This window comes from Amborella trichopoda, chromosome 1 (assembly GCF_054954075.1).
Source record: "Amborella trichopoda isolate Santa Cruz 75 chromosome 1, AtrichopodaSantaCruz75HAP2 v2.0, whole genome shotgun sequence".
In the NCBI taxonomy this organism is placed as follows: domain Eukaryota; kingdom Viridiplantae; phylum Streptophyta; class Magnoliopsida; order Amborellales; family Amborellaceae; genus Amborella; species Amborella trichopoda.
Window position 1 is genome coordinate 47041146 of NC_142336.1, and position 15609 is coordinate 47056754.

General features: G+C 35.2%; 1 protein-coding gene across 27 annotated transcripts; it reads left to right on the forward strand.

Moving 5' to 3' along the window:
- Positions 1-5409: 5409 nt before the first annotated feature.
- On the forward strand, positions 5410-14956 carry LOC18442301 (uncharacterized). 27 transcript variants are annotated; one of them, XR_016056840.1, is made up of 13 exons: positions 5641-5691; positions 5816-5978; positions 6197-6425; positions 6528-6608; positions 7125-7202; positions 7890-7987; positions 9293-9428; positions 9578-9685; positions 10733-11108; positions 11705-11859; positions 13123-13369; positions 13850-13968; positions 14654-14956. XR_016056840.1 is itself a non-coding variant. In XM_088868625.1 (12 exons), exons 2-12 carry the CDS (start codon positions 5874-5876, stop codon positions 14843-14845), a joined length of 1677 nt encoding a protein of 558 aa, XP_088724751.1. In that variant the 5' UTR covers positions 5410-5569; positions 5816-5873; the 3' UTR covers positions 14846-14956. The 27 variants fall into 27 exon arrangements, 18 of the variants coding, with proteins under 18 accessions (XP_088724751.1, XP_088724762.1, XP_020527847.2 ...); XR_016056843.1 differs by having other exon boundaries at positions 9581-9685; XM_088868625.1 differs by lacking the exons at positions 5641-5691; positions 13123-13369 and adding an exon at positions 5410-5569.
- The last annotated feature ends 653 nt before the right edge of the window (positions 14957-15609 follow it).

Consider the following 15609-nt stretch of genomic DNA (forward strand, 5'->3'; position numbering starts at 1 on the left):
AATATGCACCTCAAATATCCATAGAAAATGGTTGTTTTTATGTTGAAAAACCCGCTAATTGATTATCTAAGATATATGAATATGAAAAAAATATATATATATTTTGAGTGTCATAGACAGCGCATCTTGCAACACATTATCTAGACCATCCATTTTCATATATTTATAGATCTACTTGGTTTTAACCATTTTTTTAGTTTAAAAGTTTATCACTAGATATTAAAATTAAAATAGATTTCCAAATAATCCTATGAATTTTTTTTACCCATCAATTTTCCAACAATTCAAGACAATATTATGGGTGAAATAAATGAGACCTCCTTGAAAGTCATGAACCATGATTTCACGAGAATCAAACGCTTCAACGGGCTGAATTTCAAGAAATGGCAAAAAAATGTTTTCTTTTTGCTTACCACTCTCAAGGTGGCTTACATAGTCACTGAGTCTATGCCTATACCGCCGCCTCCATCGACTCAATCGAGGAGCAACCTCAAGCCTATAAAAGATGGATAGAGGATGACTACATTTGCAGAGGTCACATCCACGATGCTTTGACATACTCCATTTATGACATGTATGCATCGGTGGCCACGGTGAGAGAGCTATGGAAACGACTTGAAACGAAGTACTTCACATAATAGTCCGATAACAAAAGGTTTCTCATTGCTAATTTTACAGATTTTAAATTCATTGAAAACAACCTAATTATTTCTCAAGTATATGAGTTACAGTTTGTAGTCAATGAACTTAAAGATTGTGGAATTTCATTAGACTAATTTCTCCAGTAGGTTCTATAATTCATAAGCTACCCCTATCTTTGAAAGAGTATCAAAATAAAATGAGGCAGAAGAAAGTGGACCTTGATTTTGTTTAACTTCAAATATCTCTTCAAATTGAATAAGATAATAGACTTAGGCAAAATAAATATGAAATAATTAATTTTCATTCTAAGGCAAACCTTGTTGATAAAAAATCAAGTGCTCCATATAACAAGAAGCATTTATTTCCCAATGTCCATAATGAAAATCATAAGGACAAATTTAATGCCAACAAAAATAAAAATAAAACATGTTGCTATGAATGTGGAAAATCGGGGCACTATTCAAGAGAATGCCGACACCGGAAGTACCTTAAAAGGCTTAGAGTTCAAGCAAACTTGACCACTGATGAGCAATTTGTAGCAATGGCAACTGAAGTAAACATGATCGATACAGATAACATATGGTGACTCAATACCAGCGCTACCATTCATGTTTCTAACAATTGTGACATGTTAAAGACCTTTGAACCAGCAGGTGATGGTAATTTGATTCAATTTGGAACCCAAATTGTGGCTAAAACAGTTGGAAATGGTACGTGGAACTAAAGTTAGTTCAGGCAAGGTTCTTACCTTGAAAAACATGTATTATGTATCTGATATAAGAATAAACCTTGTTTCGGGATGTATCTTGAACAATAATAGCTTTAAAATAGTCATTGGGTCTGATAAATTCATCGTGATAAAAAATTTTGTTTTTGTTGGCAAGGGATACTCTTGTGATGAGATTTTCAAATTTGATTTAGTGAATAGAAAAAATACGTGTTCTGCTTATTTTGTGACTTCTTATAAAATGTGACATGGTAGATTAGGACATGTTAATTATACTTCTATTAAATATTTGGTGAAATTATGATTGATATCTAATTGTGATGATTTATCTAAAGAAAAATGTGAAATATGTGCGCAAATAAAAATAACTAAAAAACAATTCCCTTCCATAGAAAAAATATAGTGAATTGGTAGGACTTATATATAGTAATATATGCGATTTAAATAATGTTTTAACTATAAATGGTAAGAGATGTTTCATTACATTTATTGATGACTTTTTTAGACATGCGTATGTTTATTTGCTTAGACATAAAATGAGGTTTTTGAAAATTTTAATGTTTTTAAAGCGGAAATTGAAAATCGACTTAGCAAGATAATTAAAATCATCAGAAGTGATAGGGGTGGAGAATATTTATCAAGTGATTTTAATAAATTTTGTAAAAATAATGACATTATTCATCAAGTGACTACTCTTATACCCCACAAGTAGAACTTTAGTTGAAATTGTAAGTGCTATGTTGATTTATTCTTCTTTACCATTAAATTTATGAGGTGAAGATTTATTATTTGCATGCTTTATATAAAACCTGTGATAAGACCCCTTATGAGTTTTTGTTTAATAGAAAACCTTCTTTAAATTTTCTAAAAGTGTGGGGTTGTCCTGCTCATATTAGACTTCTAGATCCTAAAAGAAATAAATTAGGTCCTAGAACCACTAAATATGTCTTTGAGGGATATTCACAAATAATAAATCATATAAGATTTTTTTATCTAAATTCTAATATAATAATGGAATCTAGAGATCCTGAATTTTTTTAAAAAAATCTAAAAATGTAAATTAGATAAAACAAGTGTTATACTAAGTGAAAATAATTATAAGAATGATCAAAATGTCGATGAATAACATGTATAAAATAATGATAATGACAAAATAGAATCAAGAAAAAATAAAAGAATAAGAGGTGATCCATGTTAGAACTTTATATTTATCTAGTTGAGAGTAATCAAAATAAGATATTAAATTCTTTGCATATAGTCTCAAATGTGGAGGTAGATCCTACATCACTGTGTGAAGCTTTGGCATCTCAAGATGCAATTTTTTGGAGAGAAGCTATAAATAGTGAAATGGAATCCATAGTGGCTAATAAAACTTGAAAATTAGTAGATGTTCCACCCAATTCTAAACTCATAGGTTGTAAATGGATATTTAAAATAAAAATGAATTTTGATGGTTCTATTAATAAATATAAAGCAATGTTAGTTTCAAAAGGATTTAAATAAAAAGAAAGCATTTATTATTTTGACACGTATGTACATGTGCTAAAAATTGCTATTATTAGATTGCTCGTAGCAATAACGTCTATTAGCCATCTAGTCATACATCAAATAAATGTAAAAACCATTTTCTTAAACGGTGACTTTAATGAAGATTTTTATATGGAACAACCCGAAGGGTTTGTGATGCCATGACTCGAGAACAAAGTTTGTAAATTAGTTAAATTTCTTTATGGACTTAAACAATAGCATAAGAAATCTGACAATGTGTTAATGTCAAATGGTTTTAAGAAACATGAGGTTGATAAATGTGTTTATAGTAAGAAATTAAATTCTCTGTGTGTTATTATTTGTCTATACGTAGATGACATGCGTATCTTTGGCACTAATCTATAAAAAGATTCCTCCGATATGAAGGACTTATGAGAGGTTGGTGTGATATTTGGTATCAAAATAATGAAAAAAGAGAATAAATTAATTTTCACTCGATCTCATTACATTGAAAAAATGCTTAAAACGTTTGAACATACTGATAGTATGTTAGTCTCTACCCCTATAGATCATCATATTAAGTTAAAGAAAAAATAGGTTGTAATGTTATAAAAATAGGTTGCAATGTTATAAAAATAGGTTAAAGAAAAAATAGGTTGTAATGTTAATAGAACATCATATTAAAAAAATACTTACAAACATATGCCTTGTGTGTAAATTTGACAAGGAGAAATGCAATCATTAGTTCATACAATATTTGATTGCCAATGAGATGTGGAAATGGGTGAAAAGTGTACCTAGAGTGGAGATGGAAATTCCCATGCAGGTTAATGAGTTATCTACACAAAGATGAAGGGTTGAAATATCAGGTGTGGGTGGAATGTACTTAAAATGGCCACATGAGTCATGGTTTGGAAGATTTGGAAACAAATAAATAGAAGTGCATTTGAAGGAAAAGTTTTGAGTGTTGGAGCATGAGAGAGTACATGAAGAGATGGGAATACAAGTGGCAAAGTTATCATCTATATGTAAAGAGTTTTGGGGAGTAGCTAGAGTGGATCTATATGCAAGTTACTAGTAAGAAGAGCCATGGGAGGTGGAATCCACCTGATCATGGTTGGGTCAGGCTTAATTTTGAGGGAAGCTCAATTCGGAACTTCGGGTAAGTAGGTGTAGATCGAATTGTAAGAACCCATGAAGATCAAATTGGACAGTAAACAAGGGAAGGAACAGTCAATTACATGGATTGAAGCAGGTAAAAGAGCTGGATGGCAATGTTATCATACAAGGAGATTCTTTGAATTTAATAAAATGGTGTTATGAGAAGATGAAAGTATGATGGAAGTTGAGAGATTTTTAGAGAGAAATTCAAGATATCTGTAAAGATAGAGTTGCAAGATTTGTTCACATATACATGGAAAGGACTAGGGAAGTAGATTATTTGGCTAGATAGGTGGGACAAGCTAATAAAATATGTACCTCTAAAATCAATTTCTAACATCAACAATAAAATTTTGAACCTAAAAAACTAGTACAGATCTTGCTGATATGTGAAAACTTATTTTTTTCAACCATAACGTTCAAGCCGAGATGATCGATGTAAATGTTTTTCAATGCTTGAATTGCAATTTTTGATGAGTTATGAAGGGATGATTTACTTATTTTGATAGCCATGCAGCTTTATGAAACCATTTTTCATAAAGATTGTCTATAAATAGACTATTTACCTTTTGTACAAAGAAGTCATAGCTATTCTTACCTATTAGATGTAAAATTTGATGGCTTGGGACGAGTCACTTAGTCCATTTTTGGAACTTTATGTCTAATCAATAACACTTTTACAACTACATATTTTGAAATTTAAAGGACAAAATGACTGTGACTTCTTTGTACAAAAAGCATACGGTCTCTTTATAGATAATCCCTTTTCCATACATCAAATATATGAAATAAAATATTAACTTTATAATAGCTATTTCATGTAACCCAACGGGCTAAACACTTTAGCTTAGACCCCCAAGTTCAAGGTTCAAACCCCCAACCCTGTCTTTCCTCATTTTTCTTTGGACATGGTTTCTATGAGGCCAAGCCCTCAATTTTTTTTAGACATGGTTTCTATGCTGCCAAGCCCGCATATGTAGAAATGCGGGAAAAATGCCCTCAATTTTCTTTGGACATGGTTTCTATGCTGCCAAGCCCGCATATGTAGAAATGCGGGAAAAACGCCCTCAATTTTCTTTGGACATGGTTTCTATGCGGCCGAGCCCGCATATGTAGAAATGCGGGAAAAACCAAGCCCGCATATGTAGCAATGCAGGAAAAACACCCCCAATTTTTTTTGGACACGGTTTCTATGCGGCCAAGCCCGCATACGTAGAAATGCTGGAAAAATATTTGGATCGTTAGTTTTTGTTGTTTTTTAAATGGAGTACCTACTTGCATCATCTTTAAGGTAGATAATTTATACCTTTTGGACTGCATACGTAGAAATGCGGTCAGCGCGCATGAAACAAGTTTCCTTTCTTTTTCTGTCTATTAGGCCTAACCTGGCCTAAAGCAAACAATGCCATTGCCAGGCCCGGCTTGGGCTAGGCCGAATAAGGACTAGAGCCAGGATAGGACAAGGCATGCTCGGCCCAGACCTATTGCCGACCTGACCAGCCCCCAATAATTTCGTGGTGTCCACTTTCCCTCTAAAACTTCAAACTTGAGGTCGTTTTCCTTTTCACGGCCCGCTCACTCTCGCGCGCGTGCGCATCGACACTTTCTCCCTCCTGAAACTCAAGGCCTTCTCCTTTGATTCCTCTCTCTCGCTCTCTGCCCTTTTCGTTCAGGCGTCCTCTCTCTCTCTCATCCAATCTACAATCCATTCGACAATCCATGATTTGTGACTGCATTTTCAGGCTTACAAACCCTGTGTCTCTTCTAATTCCACCCCTTAATTTCCATTTATTTCAGGAAGCCACAGTATTTCACTGCAACCTCGCTGCAACTCCCCCTCCTGAGCTAGAAATCCATGGGAGACGCGCAAAAATGGAACGTGACTTACACAAAGCACATGAAACAGCGAAGAAAAGTTTACCAGGATGGAGCATTAGAGCTAAATTCCTCAAAAAACAAGGTATTGTTACTTATCAATGACAATTTCATTTGTTCACACTTTATATCCTATATATGGTCTCAAAATCTGATCTGCGGTATCAAACCTCAATTTCCATAGAGATTACTGTTTTCCTATAGTTCTCTACCTATAATAATTGAGTTTTAATGAAACAAAACTATATAGCTTGTAATGCGATTGGATTTAATCAGTTTATGATCATTTTGTTGGACATGCAGATCATGCTTTACGATGATTGTGGAAATGTTGTGGCTAGTAGGTTCTTAAAGAACACTGAAGTGGTTAAATCTGGTAACACCCTAGAGTTTGATTCGTATCTAGTGGATGTTGGGGAATTTGAACAGAAGTGTAAGCCTCTAAGCAGTTCAAACGTTGAGGAACGAGGGAAAAAACCATTTCGAAAGACTCTGTTTCATGGGAATATTCCTAAACGTGATCCTTGTCCTGGTTAGAACCCTTGTTTTGTATCTTAAGTTTTTCTCGTATCACTGTGATCTCACTTTTAGTTTGCATTTTACATCATCTTTAACTTGAAACTCTTTCAATCAGAGAGTAAAGAGAGAGATCTGCATAAAAGTGGAACACAATTTGTACAGAATCTTTCATATTCAAGGCCAAATTTGTTGAAAGGTCAGGAAGATTACTGGTTATTTCCGATGACATTTATGAGTAGTTTATGCTTTTTGCTTGGATCAATCTGTTCTATTGTTCAGAATATAGAAAGAGAAAAATGTACATAATTGGAATGGAATTTGTGCAGAATCATTTCATTTCAATGCCAAATATGTTGAAAGGCTAGTAGTTTCTTAGGTACACGTGACAATATCTTATTGGGAAATTTATCCAAATACCCGTAAGAGATGAGCTATTTAACAATCTACAATTATCTTTTGGTTTAATTTTTATTGACTCATCAAAAGACACATGATTTTGACTGGGAATAGTTGCAAAAGTGTAAAATGATAAACAATTTAAATCATGGGTATTTTGATAAATTTTGCAAAAGGGTAAAAGGATAAACAGTTCAAATCATGGCTATTTTGATAAATTTCCCTAGATTATGTCATTTTCCCAATGTTTCTGATTACATTAATCTGATTCAATTGTTAGTTTATGTCGACTTTAATTTGAAGGTCTTTTGTTTAGAGAATAAAAACAGAGAAGTGCAAAAAACTGGAGCATCTTTGCAGAATATTTCAAATTCAACACCAAACGTGTCAAAGGGTTAGTAACTACTCATGTATGGTATTTGATTTCTCATGAAATTTGTGAGAAGGTTCTACATCCTTCCTTGGTAGAAGGTGTAAACCATCACTAACTGATTGAATTGGTAAGTCTTTAGTAGTTGCAAAAAGTAAAGTACAGATCTTTGTAATTAAAGTATTTTCTCCTACTATTCTAGTCAATTCCTTCAGTCATTTGATTCTCTTGATCGATGGAGGAGATGATACATGTGTTTGTGAGATTTTATTTTTCAGCTGGCTTATTTTGACTTGCCCAAAAAATAACTGGCTTATTTTGTGTGTTACCTCGAATGTGGCAAGTTTTGAATAAATTCACCTTGTAAACAAACCTGTATCCACTCATTTCCTTTTTTGGAATCTCTGCGAGTTCAAGATGAAATTGGTGCATGGCGAATTGAAGTTTGTCCATATTCCAATGAAAACTTACTAAAGGCCCAATTCCATATCTTTTAGTAAGTTCAATGGCAAAGTTATTCTCTTTTTCTATCTGGGTATCATCTTCTTCACGATGATTATCTGCCAAGAAATAAGTTTATATAATATAGGAAACCAATTTTCAAAAATGCAATAAGTGCAGTGTAACATTATAAACTGCCAATGCAAAGTTTGATTAATATATTTATTTGTCTAATATTCTCCATTGTGCACCTGCATTCTTGCCTCATAGAGTGGTGTGCATTGTATACTCAACAAAAAACTCAAAAGACCAAGAAGTATCAAGATGGCTTTGTCCGGCTCGACAATGTCGGCTCATTTAGGAAGCAGGTTAGTTACTCCATTCAAGGTATTAATCACATGTAAGTTTTACTTGCATTCGTTAGTTTGGTGTACATTTGGTCATCTGAATTCTAACTAATCTAGAAATGCCGAGCTTTATCTTTTTCAGTTGTAAGTAATACAAAGGTTTAGTTGCATAGAATTTTCCATCTCCTTTGTTTCTGACAAAACCATTAACCAAGAACTATCCGGCTTTCCATTTATGCAAATAGTAGCAAAGCCTTTGAATTGTGTGCATTCTAGGGGCTACAGACTATGACAAGCTTCAATTTCAAAGGTTGAATGCCATAGCATCATTCACATACAGTGAGAGGATTAAAAATGCTGTGTGTGGTGAAAGTCTTATCAGAGGATCCATCGTAATTGCTTGAAAGAAATCCTTTGTGCAATGTCTTGAAGTGTTTGCAATCATACATAGGTCGTATAATTAATGATTGTTTTCTATAAGTTTCCTGCCTTGTGTTCTCTAGAGGATAATTTCTTGTTGGATGGTGCGTGCCTCAAACATCCAAGATGCCCTTAATGATTTACTTATGAAATCCATGCCTCCAAGGAACATAAAAAATTAAGGTCATGTGCAGTGGGGCATACAATCACACAAGACGGGGTTCTTCCCCCCCTCTCCCTGCCCCCCATGCCCCCGCCCTCCCTTTTGTTTTTCTGGGGCGGGGTTTGTTTGTTGGGGGTTGGGCGGGAGTGGAGAAGGAAGTTTGGATGTGATGGAGATAAGGGATAGAGGGAGAGAGGCTGGAGAGAGAATTTTGTTTGAACAATTTTCATGGCTTCTATGAAACTATATTGGTTGGCTTTGTGGTATAGTGTGCATGATAGTTTGCAGGGGTGCAAGAAGAGGATCTTTAGTGCCAGAATTAATTTGATTCAGGTGAAACTTGGTTCTTGAATAAGTTTTTAAATAGCAATATGTTCACATGTACACACCTGTGCATCAAGGTATAAATCTCCTCTCGAATTGATCGACTTTCTTGTTTATTAGCTACTTAGATCTCTTCTTGAACTAATTGATTTTCCTGTTCGCTAATGACACTAAGGTTACTTAGATCTCTTCTTGAACTAATTGATTTTCCTGCTCGCTAATGACACTAAGGTCAAGCTTTATTTGTTTTCTATGGGCAAGCTGTATCCTTCTTTTTGAAGTTCACCTTTTGTGTTCTTTTTTTTGGGTAAATATTCACCTTTTGTGTTCTTTTCCTGTATATATGGTTTGGTTAAAGTCATATTTCATTCTGTATTCCACTTGTATTTCCACCTGATGAAATTGAATGTGGCTCATAGGTGATTTTGTTGAATGAAGAGGGAACTGTTTTAGAGAGTAAGTACGTCGCATTTTCTGAAAATGTTTGCACTGGAAGTACTTATGAATTTCCTAGATACATGGTGGAGCTTGGTGAGCCAAGAACTTCTCAAGCAGGTAGAGTTTCTCTTAGTTTTCTCCTGATTAATGTCTGAATTTTGTCCTGAGGTTGTGGTGGAAAGAGAAAGATTTTATGGATATTATTATATAATTTGGTTTCACGAAGATGGGATGATATATAGTCACTGGTCATTTTATTGTTTTAGCAGGAGAACCTCCCTCACAAAAAAAATCATGTTCACTTTCCATGGGTGCCAACGTTTACAAGTTCAAGAATAGTGAAGTAGTTTCTAACTGTAACATGGTTCGAGATGGTGCGTTCTAGTATTCTATGCATAAATGCCTCCGATCCTTGGAAAGTAATAAGTTATTTCATTTGAAATTTGGTAATTGAAGGTTTAAACTCTGAACTGTTCTTCTATGATCTTCAGAGATTATAGTTTGTGTGGTTGTGGATTTTCATTTTTTAGGTTGTATTATGTGGTTTATAATATATTCAGCAGCAGGATCTACTCGTTGCTCCTATTTTCTTGGTATACATCTTCATTTGGATTTTGATACAACTTTTTCTCTTGGGGCATGAGGGAAAATGATAATATCTAGCTTAACCCTGAACAGCTGGGACCCTTTTTAGAATAAGGAGCAGAATGTTATATCCAATATAGACAAGTTGTGTGACCACTTTTTGCAAGTACTCTGGGATTCATGTGCATTAATATTCTAGAAAGGATTTGGATTCCCAGAAATTGATTAAATCATGATCCACAGAAAATAGAACTTAGGACAGATAGTCTATTTTGTAGGTTGCCCTCTATCTGGCCTTACACTATATATATGAGTCTTCCCCTGCAAAACATTATGGATGACTGGATAAGCATGGTAAATGGGAATATTCTTTCCTCCTGTTTTGCTTCTTTTTGGAATATTAAATGAACGCATCTCTCTTTTGTTTTATGTGGCACTATTGTATGTGGTGTGTTTCTTGATTAGGTTTCCCCTCTAGCACAGTGCTGAGGCAATTTTGCTGAAATGGTCCTGTAGTATATTCTGTTCCACACAATTCTATACCATTTTCATTCAGTTAATGAAGGCATGGATTATGTATAAGTGCTGCTATATAGCTGGGTTCTGAGTTGGTTGTACCTCTGTTGACATGTTACTTCTATGCATTCAATGTCGCAGGATATTTGGGTGTTCATCATTTGAATACCAAGCTATTATTGAAATGAAACTAGATTCTATTATTTCCAATGATTATACACATACTTTTTAAAATTTTTAATCTTAACTGGAAATGTATTTTCTCCTAATTCATTTTTTATTCTTCTGATTAGTGATTTTTTTCTTCCAAAATTTTATAGCACATCAGATTTTATCTGTTCTTAAAAAGCCAGTGGATCAAGCGAACCATTCTAGGCTATCAGTGGAGCGAAATCTTTCCAATTGCGAGTCTTCCAGCTTGTCCCCATCTCTTGCACAGGAAAAATTACTCAAGCACGGAACACTAATATCATCATATCAAGAATGTGCAGAAAAAATCAACACCAATGGTTTACCAATATTAGAGGCAGGAGATGTAAACAAATGTGATATCTCTGGAAGCTACCAGTCCCCCAAACACTCTGAGGATCCTAAGAAATTTTCAAGCGTGAATTCTGTCAATTTAGTAGATGATAGCCTGGGAATCAGAGGAAGATTAGCAGATAACTCAGATATCATGTCTCGTAAACCGCCAAGGTATGTGTCAAATCACATGTCTAAAAAAATGAACTCCGAGAAAAATTGATATAACTTTGGCCAATTTTCCGATACTGTATTCTTCTATTTAGCAAGTAGGGTCGTTGATTATTGCTTTCTCCAAACAAAAGCCTTTATCTTCATTCTTCTTTTTTCCATTTGCTAGGAACCAAATCCGTGTCCACAAATTTTACTAACCTGATTTTATATGACACCTTCATCATGCAAAAATATGTTGAAATGGATCCCAAAGGAACTACTTCCTTAACTGTAACGAAAAGGAGAAATAGAGTGAGGAAATCCAAGTTTTAGACAATGGTTTATGAGGCATACAACTCGTACAAAACGTGTCAATATTCCACTTCCTTGGAGACCTTTAGAGAAATATCTGCTTAGATTGTAACTTTATCAGTGCTCCTGGAATGAGAGGTTGCATTTGGTTGTATATATCCTCTTTTTTCTGGTTGTTTTTGGATGTTGGATTACCAGTTTCATTCCTTTTAATATTTACCTGTGGTTATGTGCTCATTTTGTGCTATTGTTGGAAATAACCTTATAGAATAGTAGATTTTCACATTTGATATCTGTTCAAATAGTTCCACTTGTGTTCCATGGAGACTTGCATCAGCTGTAGAGGTGGGTGCCAACATCAAACAAGAAACAGTGTCCCACACAGGTCATGCCTCAGAAGTTATTGGCACCACCCATGAAAATAAAGTTCATGAATCAGGAGCACTGTTTGATTTGAAAGGTAAGGAAATATTTTGTTATATGGTTCTGCTTCTTGCATGCAACATCAGAGGAATTGCCTGTGATGAAGAAAATGATTAAATTTCCTTTATCATGTCTCCCTCCTAAAAACCGGAATTCACGAGAAACCTCCAATTTGTTTTCAGCGTCCCAATTTCCTTAAAACCTTCATCTAGCCCCTTCTGTACAACTACACTCATTTCCGCTTTATATTTTCAAAGCCCCTATGAATGTGATGATGACAGTCCAAAGCCCTTAACCCTCTCTCTCTCTCTCTCTCTCTATCTCTATCTCTCACAAATTCTCTCTCTGAGACCGTCTCCTCTTCTCTCCCTCTCATTCTTTCACCCAGTCTCTCTCTCTCGAAAATATAAAACAAATGAGACAGAATGCTTCATAAACAAAACAAATGAGTGAGATTTCTGCAATCTACCCCCCTACAAACCCCCTTATCTCCTTTCTCTTCTCATTCCCCTTTCTTTTCCTTCTTTCATTTAACATTTTTCCACATTGCCCTTGTCTCGTCTCCTTCACTTGTTGATGCCCACTTAGCTACTTTCTTCTTCTCCCTCTATGGTCAATTCTAGCCATTCAAAGGCATCGGCAATTGCAGAATATTCCTAACTTCTTTGCTTCAAATCCCCCCAAAACCCCTTTCTGTAGTAAACTTTCTCAAAGACTCTGGTTTCCATGAAACCAGCATTCATAATCTCATTAATGGTTGACATAAGCTTCTAAGTTCCAGTTTAGATAAAACCCCAAAACCCAAGTTCAAATTTTTCCAAGATTGTCAGGTCATTAATTAGGGTATTTCATATCTTCTTAGAGAAGCATGCTCGACCATCCATCCCTTATTCTCCTCCTTAAAATCTATTTCAATAAGAATGAAGAATTTTTAAGAGCTATAGAGCACTCTAGAGTCTAGAATGCTCTCGTGCTGGAAACTTGGTGAAAGGGTGGAAATTTGCTGAAACGGTGAAGCCCAACCTAGAGTTTTTGCAGAGCTACAGAATTATTAAGTCAGACCTGCAAAAATTTATGTTCAGGAGGCTAGGGTTTCTCTAACATAACACTAAGAGGCTCAAAGAATTGCAGAGGAAATTCGAGATGAGTTTTGACCTAAACTTGAAGATGTTTATCCATGCAGTTTTGTCATGAGTTATATTAAGCAAGAAGAACTGGAAGGCTAAGCTTGATTTTTCAAAAACAGAAAAAATGTTTTCTAACCTATGTTTATTAACCTATGTTTTTATGCCTTGACCAGACCGGCATCGAAGGAAAGTAATGGATTTTGAAAATGAGAGCTCATGAGAGGAGATAAGGAAAGCTCAGAAGGGAAGGATGTTTGAACATGAGTGGAGGCTGTCGATGGTGGACATAGAGAGAGGGAGATTGATGATTTAGAAGTCATATAGAAAGAGTAGAGGAGGATGACAGAGGTGAACCTTGTAGAGAAAAGAGATCAATTGCTCACGACCTTGTTCGAGAAGCTCATCCATTATGGGCTATGAGTAAGCAATGGGGAGGGTTCTTTTGCTTTTTTCGCTTTGTTTGGTATAGAGATTTACACGTTTGAGAGGGAGAGAAGGGGAAGGTATTAGACAAGGAGACACTACATGATAGAATGAGAGGGGGAGAAGAAAGGAGGCGGTTTCAGAAAGAGAACTTGCACCCATGTGTGTGAGAGAGAGAGAGAGAGAGAGATTAGACGCAGGGCTTAAGACTGCTATGCATCTAGCATATTCACATGCATGCTTTTTGAAGAGGGGAAGTGGGTGAAGTTGTGCGGAAGGGGGTAGATGAAGATTAAATTGGGATGGTACCTGAAATAAATACAAATGGGAGGTCTTTTGTGAAATCCTGATATTTAGGGAGGGTGATATATTTTAATTTTGTAATCTCTTTTAACTGCTGTTCAATACATTTTGTGGTTAGCAATTTCTGTAGAGTTTTTACTTCTACATTTATACCCTCCTTATGTATGTTTGTAGAGGCTTCGACCCCTGTAAATCATGTGCCAGCTGATGAGAGTCAAAGATTGGGTTCAAATGCATCTACGCTCAGTGGTCTGACATCTCTTAATTACATGAAAGAAGAAAACTCTGTCCAGGTAAAAGAATCCAGTTCTCCGTATGCTGTTCCATGAATTAGGAGAGTTACTTATGACTATGTTATGCATTTCTTTGCTAGATCATATCGACTTTGTGCTTTAGAACGCATGCTAGAAGAGCAACTATAGGCCTTAAGCAAAACATAAATTAAAATTGGAAAGTCCCTTTTTCCTTTTGCCAAATGAAAAGAAATAAATTCTTGAGAGAACACCTCGAGATTTGCCGTATATGAGCAATAAGTGTTTTCCATTGCTGCAAACGTTAATGTTTCTCTGATAGCCTTGGTCCGATGGTGTGGGAAGCTGGTTTATATGCAAGTGTTCAGGGATTTGAAGCTTCCACTGTAATATAGACCAGGCCTCTGTTCTTGAAAAAAAGAATAAATAAAGAGTTACTGTTCTATTCCATTGATGAGGTTTTTATTTATCTTCATATGCTATTGCATTTTGTTTCCTTTTCTGCTTTTTTTTTTTGGGGGTAATTCAGTGGTAGGATTCGAAATTGAGAGGTAGCATTGTTAATGTCAACTGCTAACCAGTCAAGCCCATGTCCAATTCCTATTTGCAATTCATTTTCCAAACTGTAGCGTTGCATTTTTGTCCTGGAATTTTGACCTCAGCTTCCATGCATATGCATATGACATGGATGCTAATTACTGATGCTAGTTACTGTGTATTTATGCAGCTTAATTGCACAGGCGATGCTAATTCACTTCCCAAAAGCCTTGCAAGTACTTGTTCTACAATATCGGAGATTCAATGTAAACCGCCTCTTCCAGTAGTTTCCAGTTTGGAAAGAGATGGCCCCAACAGGTTCAAGAGCTTATCTGAGAACATGGATATGGATGAATGCCCGAGTTTTGATCTCGGGCTTTAGAGATCAGTTTATGAATATTTGAGTAGTTGACCACGTACAGTTAGTTGGAAATGATGAATTTGTGGTTATGAAGACGATTTGGGATACAGTAGTGAAGCTGTTTTTCTTGAATGGCATTGTGAGATGAAGAGAGAGAATCTGTTTTTCTTGAATGGCATTGTGAGATGAAGAGAGAGATGGCAGCTATTTAGGGTACACGAATCAGTAGAATTATGCTTCATTTGCATGATTCCAGGTGTAAGTTCTTTTAACAAAAGGAGAACGGGCAAAAAGAATATGCGCTAATGGAAATATCTCTAGTTTCGATTAAAGCATACTCTCGTGTGTGTGTGAGAGAGAGGTGTCATATTTTAGCGGTTCAGTACACAGAAAGTGAGCATTCAGTTTGACCAGTAGGTTTAGTTTAGGTTGAAATGACAACGAGTTGGTTTGAATACTGCTAGACGATAGAACTGTGAAAAAAGAGTATTTCAAAAAAGTGAAGGACACGGTTTTGATAACTCAGCCGACTTATCGATTATGTTGGGTCCTTGTCCATAACATCCATCTGTAAAAAGATGTTGCATTCATTAAAAGTTAAAAGGGATGTTGAAGAAATGAATTTAAAAATAACATATATGTATAAAAAAACAAAAAAGATTTCAAATTCAGATCATTGTCATGGTTGAAATTGTTGAGCTTTAAAATTTTGGATTGAAAATATATTTTTAATGAATTGGCCTATTCACCAAACCCAATTCCAAAAGTAAAACTGTAAAAAAGAA

What these genes read in the sequence shown, in the direction of transcription:
- LOC18442301 (XM_088868625.1), top strand. Translation starts at nt 5,874, where the DNA reads ATGGGAGACGCGCAAAAATGGAACGTGACTTACACAAAGCACATGAAA. An exon ending in TAAACGTGATCCTTGTCCTG is followed by an intron (nt 6,426 to 6,527) that starts GTTAGAACCCTT and finishes TCTTTCAATCAG; the next exon opens with AGAGTAAAGAGAGAGATCTG. An exon ending in AACACCAAACGTGTCAAAGG is followed by an intron (nt 7,203 to 7,889) that starts GTTAGTAACTAC and finishes CTTGCCTCATAG; the next exon opens with AGTGGTGTGCATTGTATACT.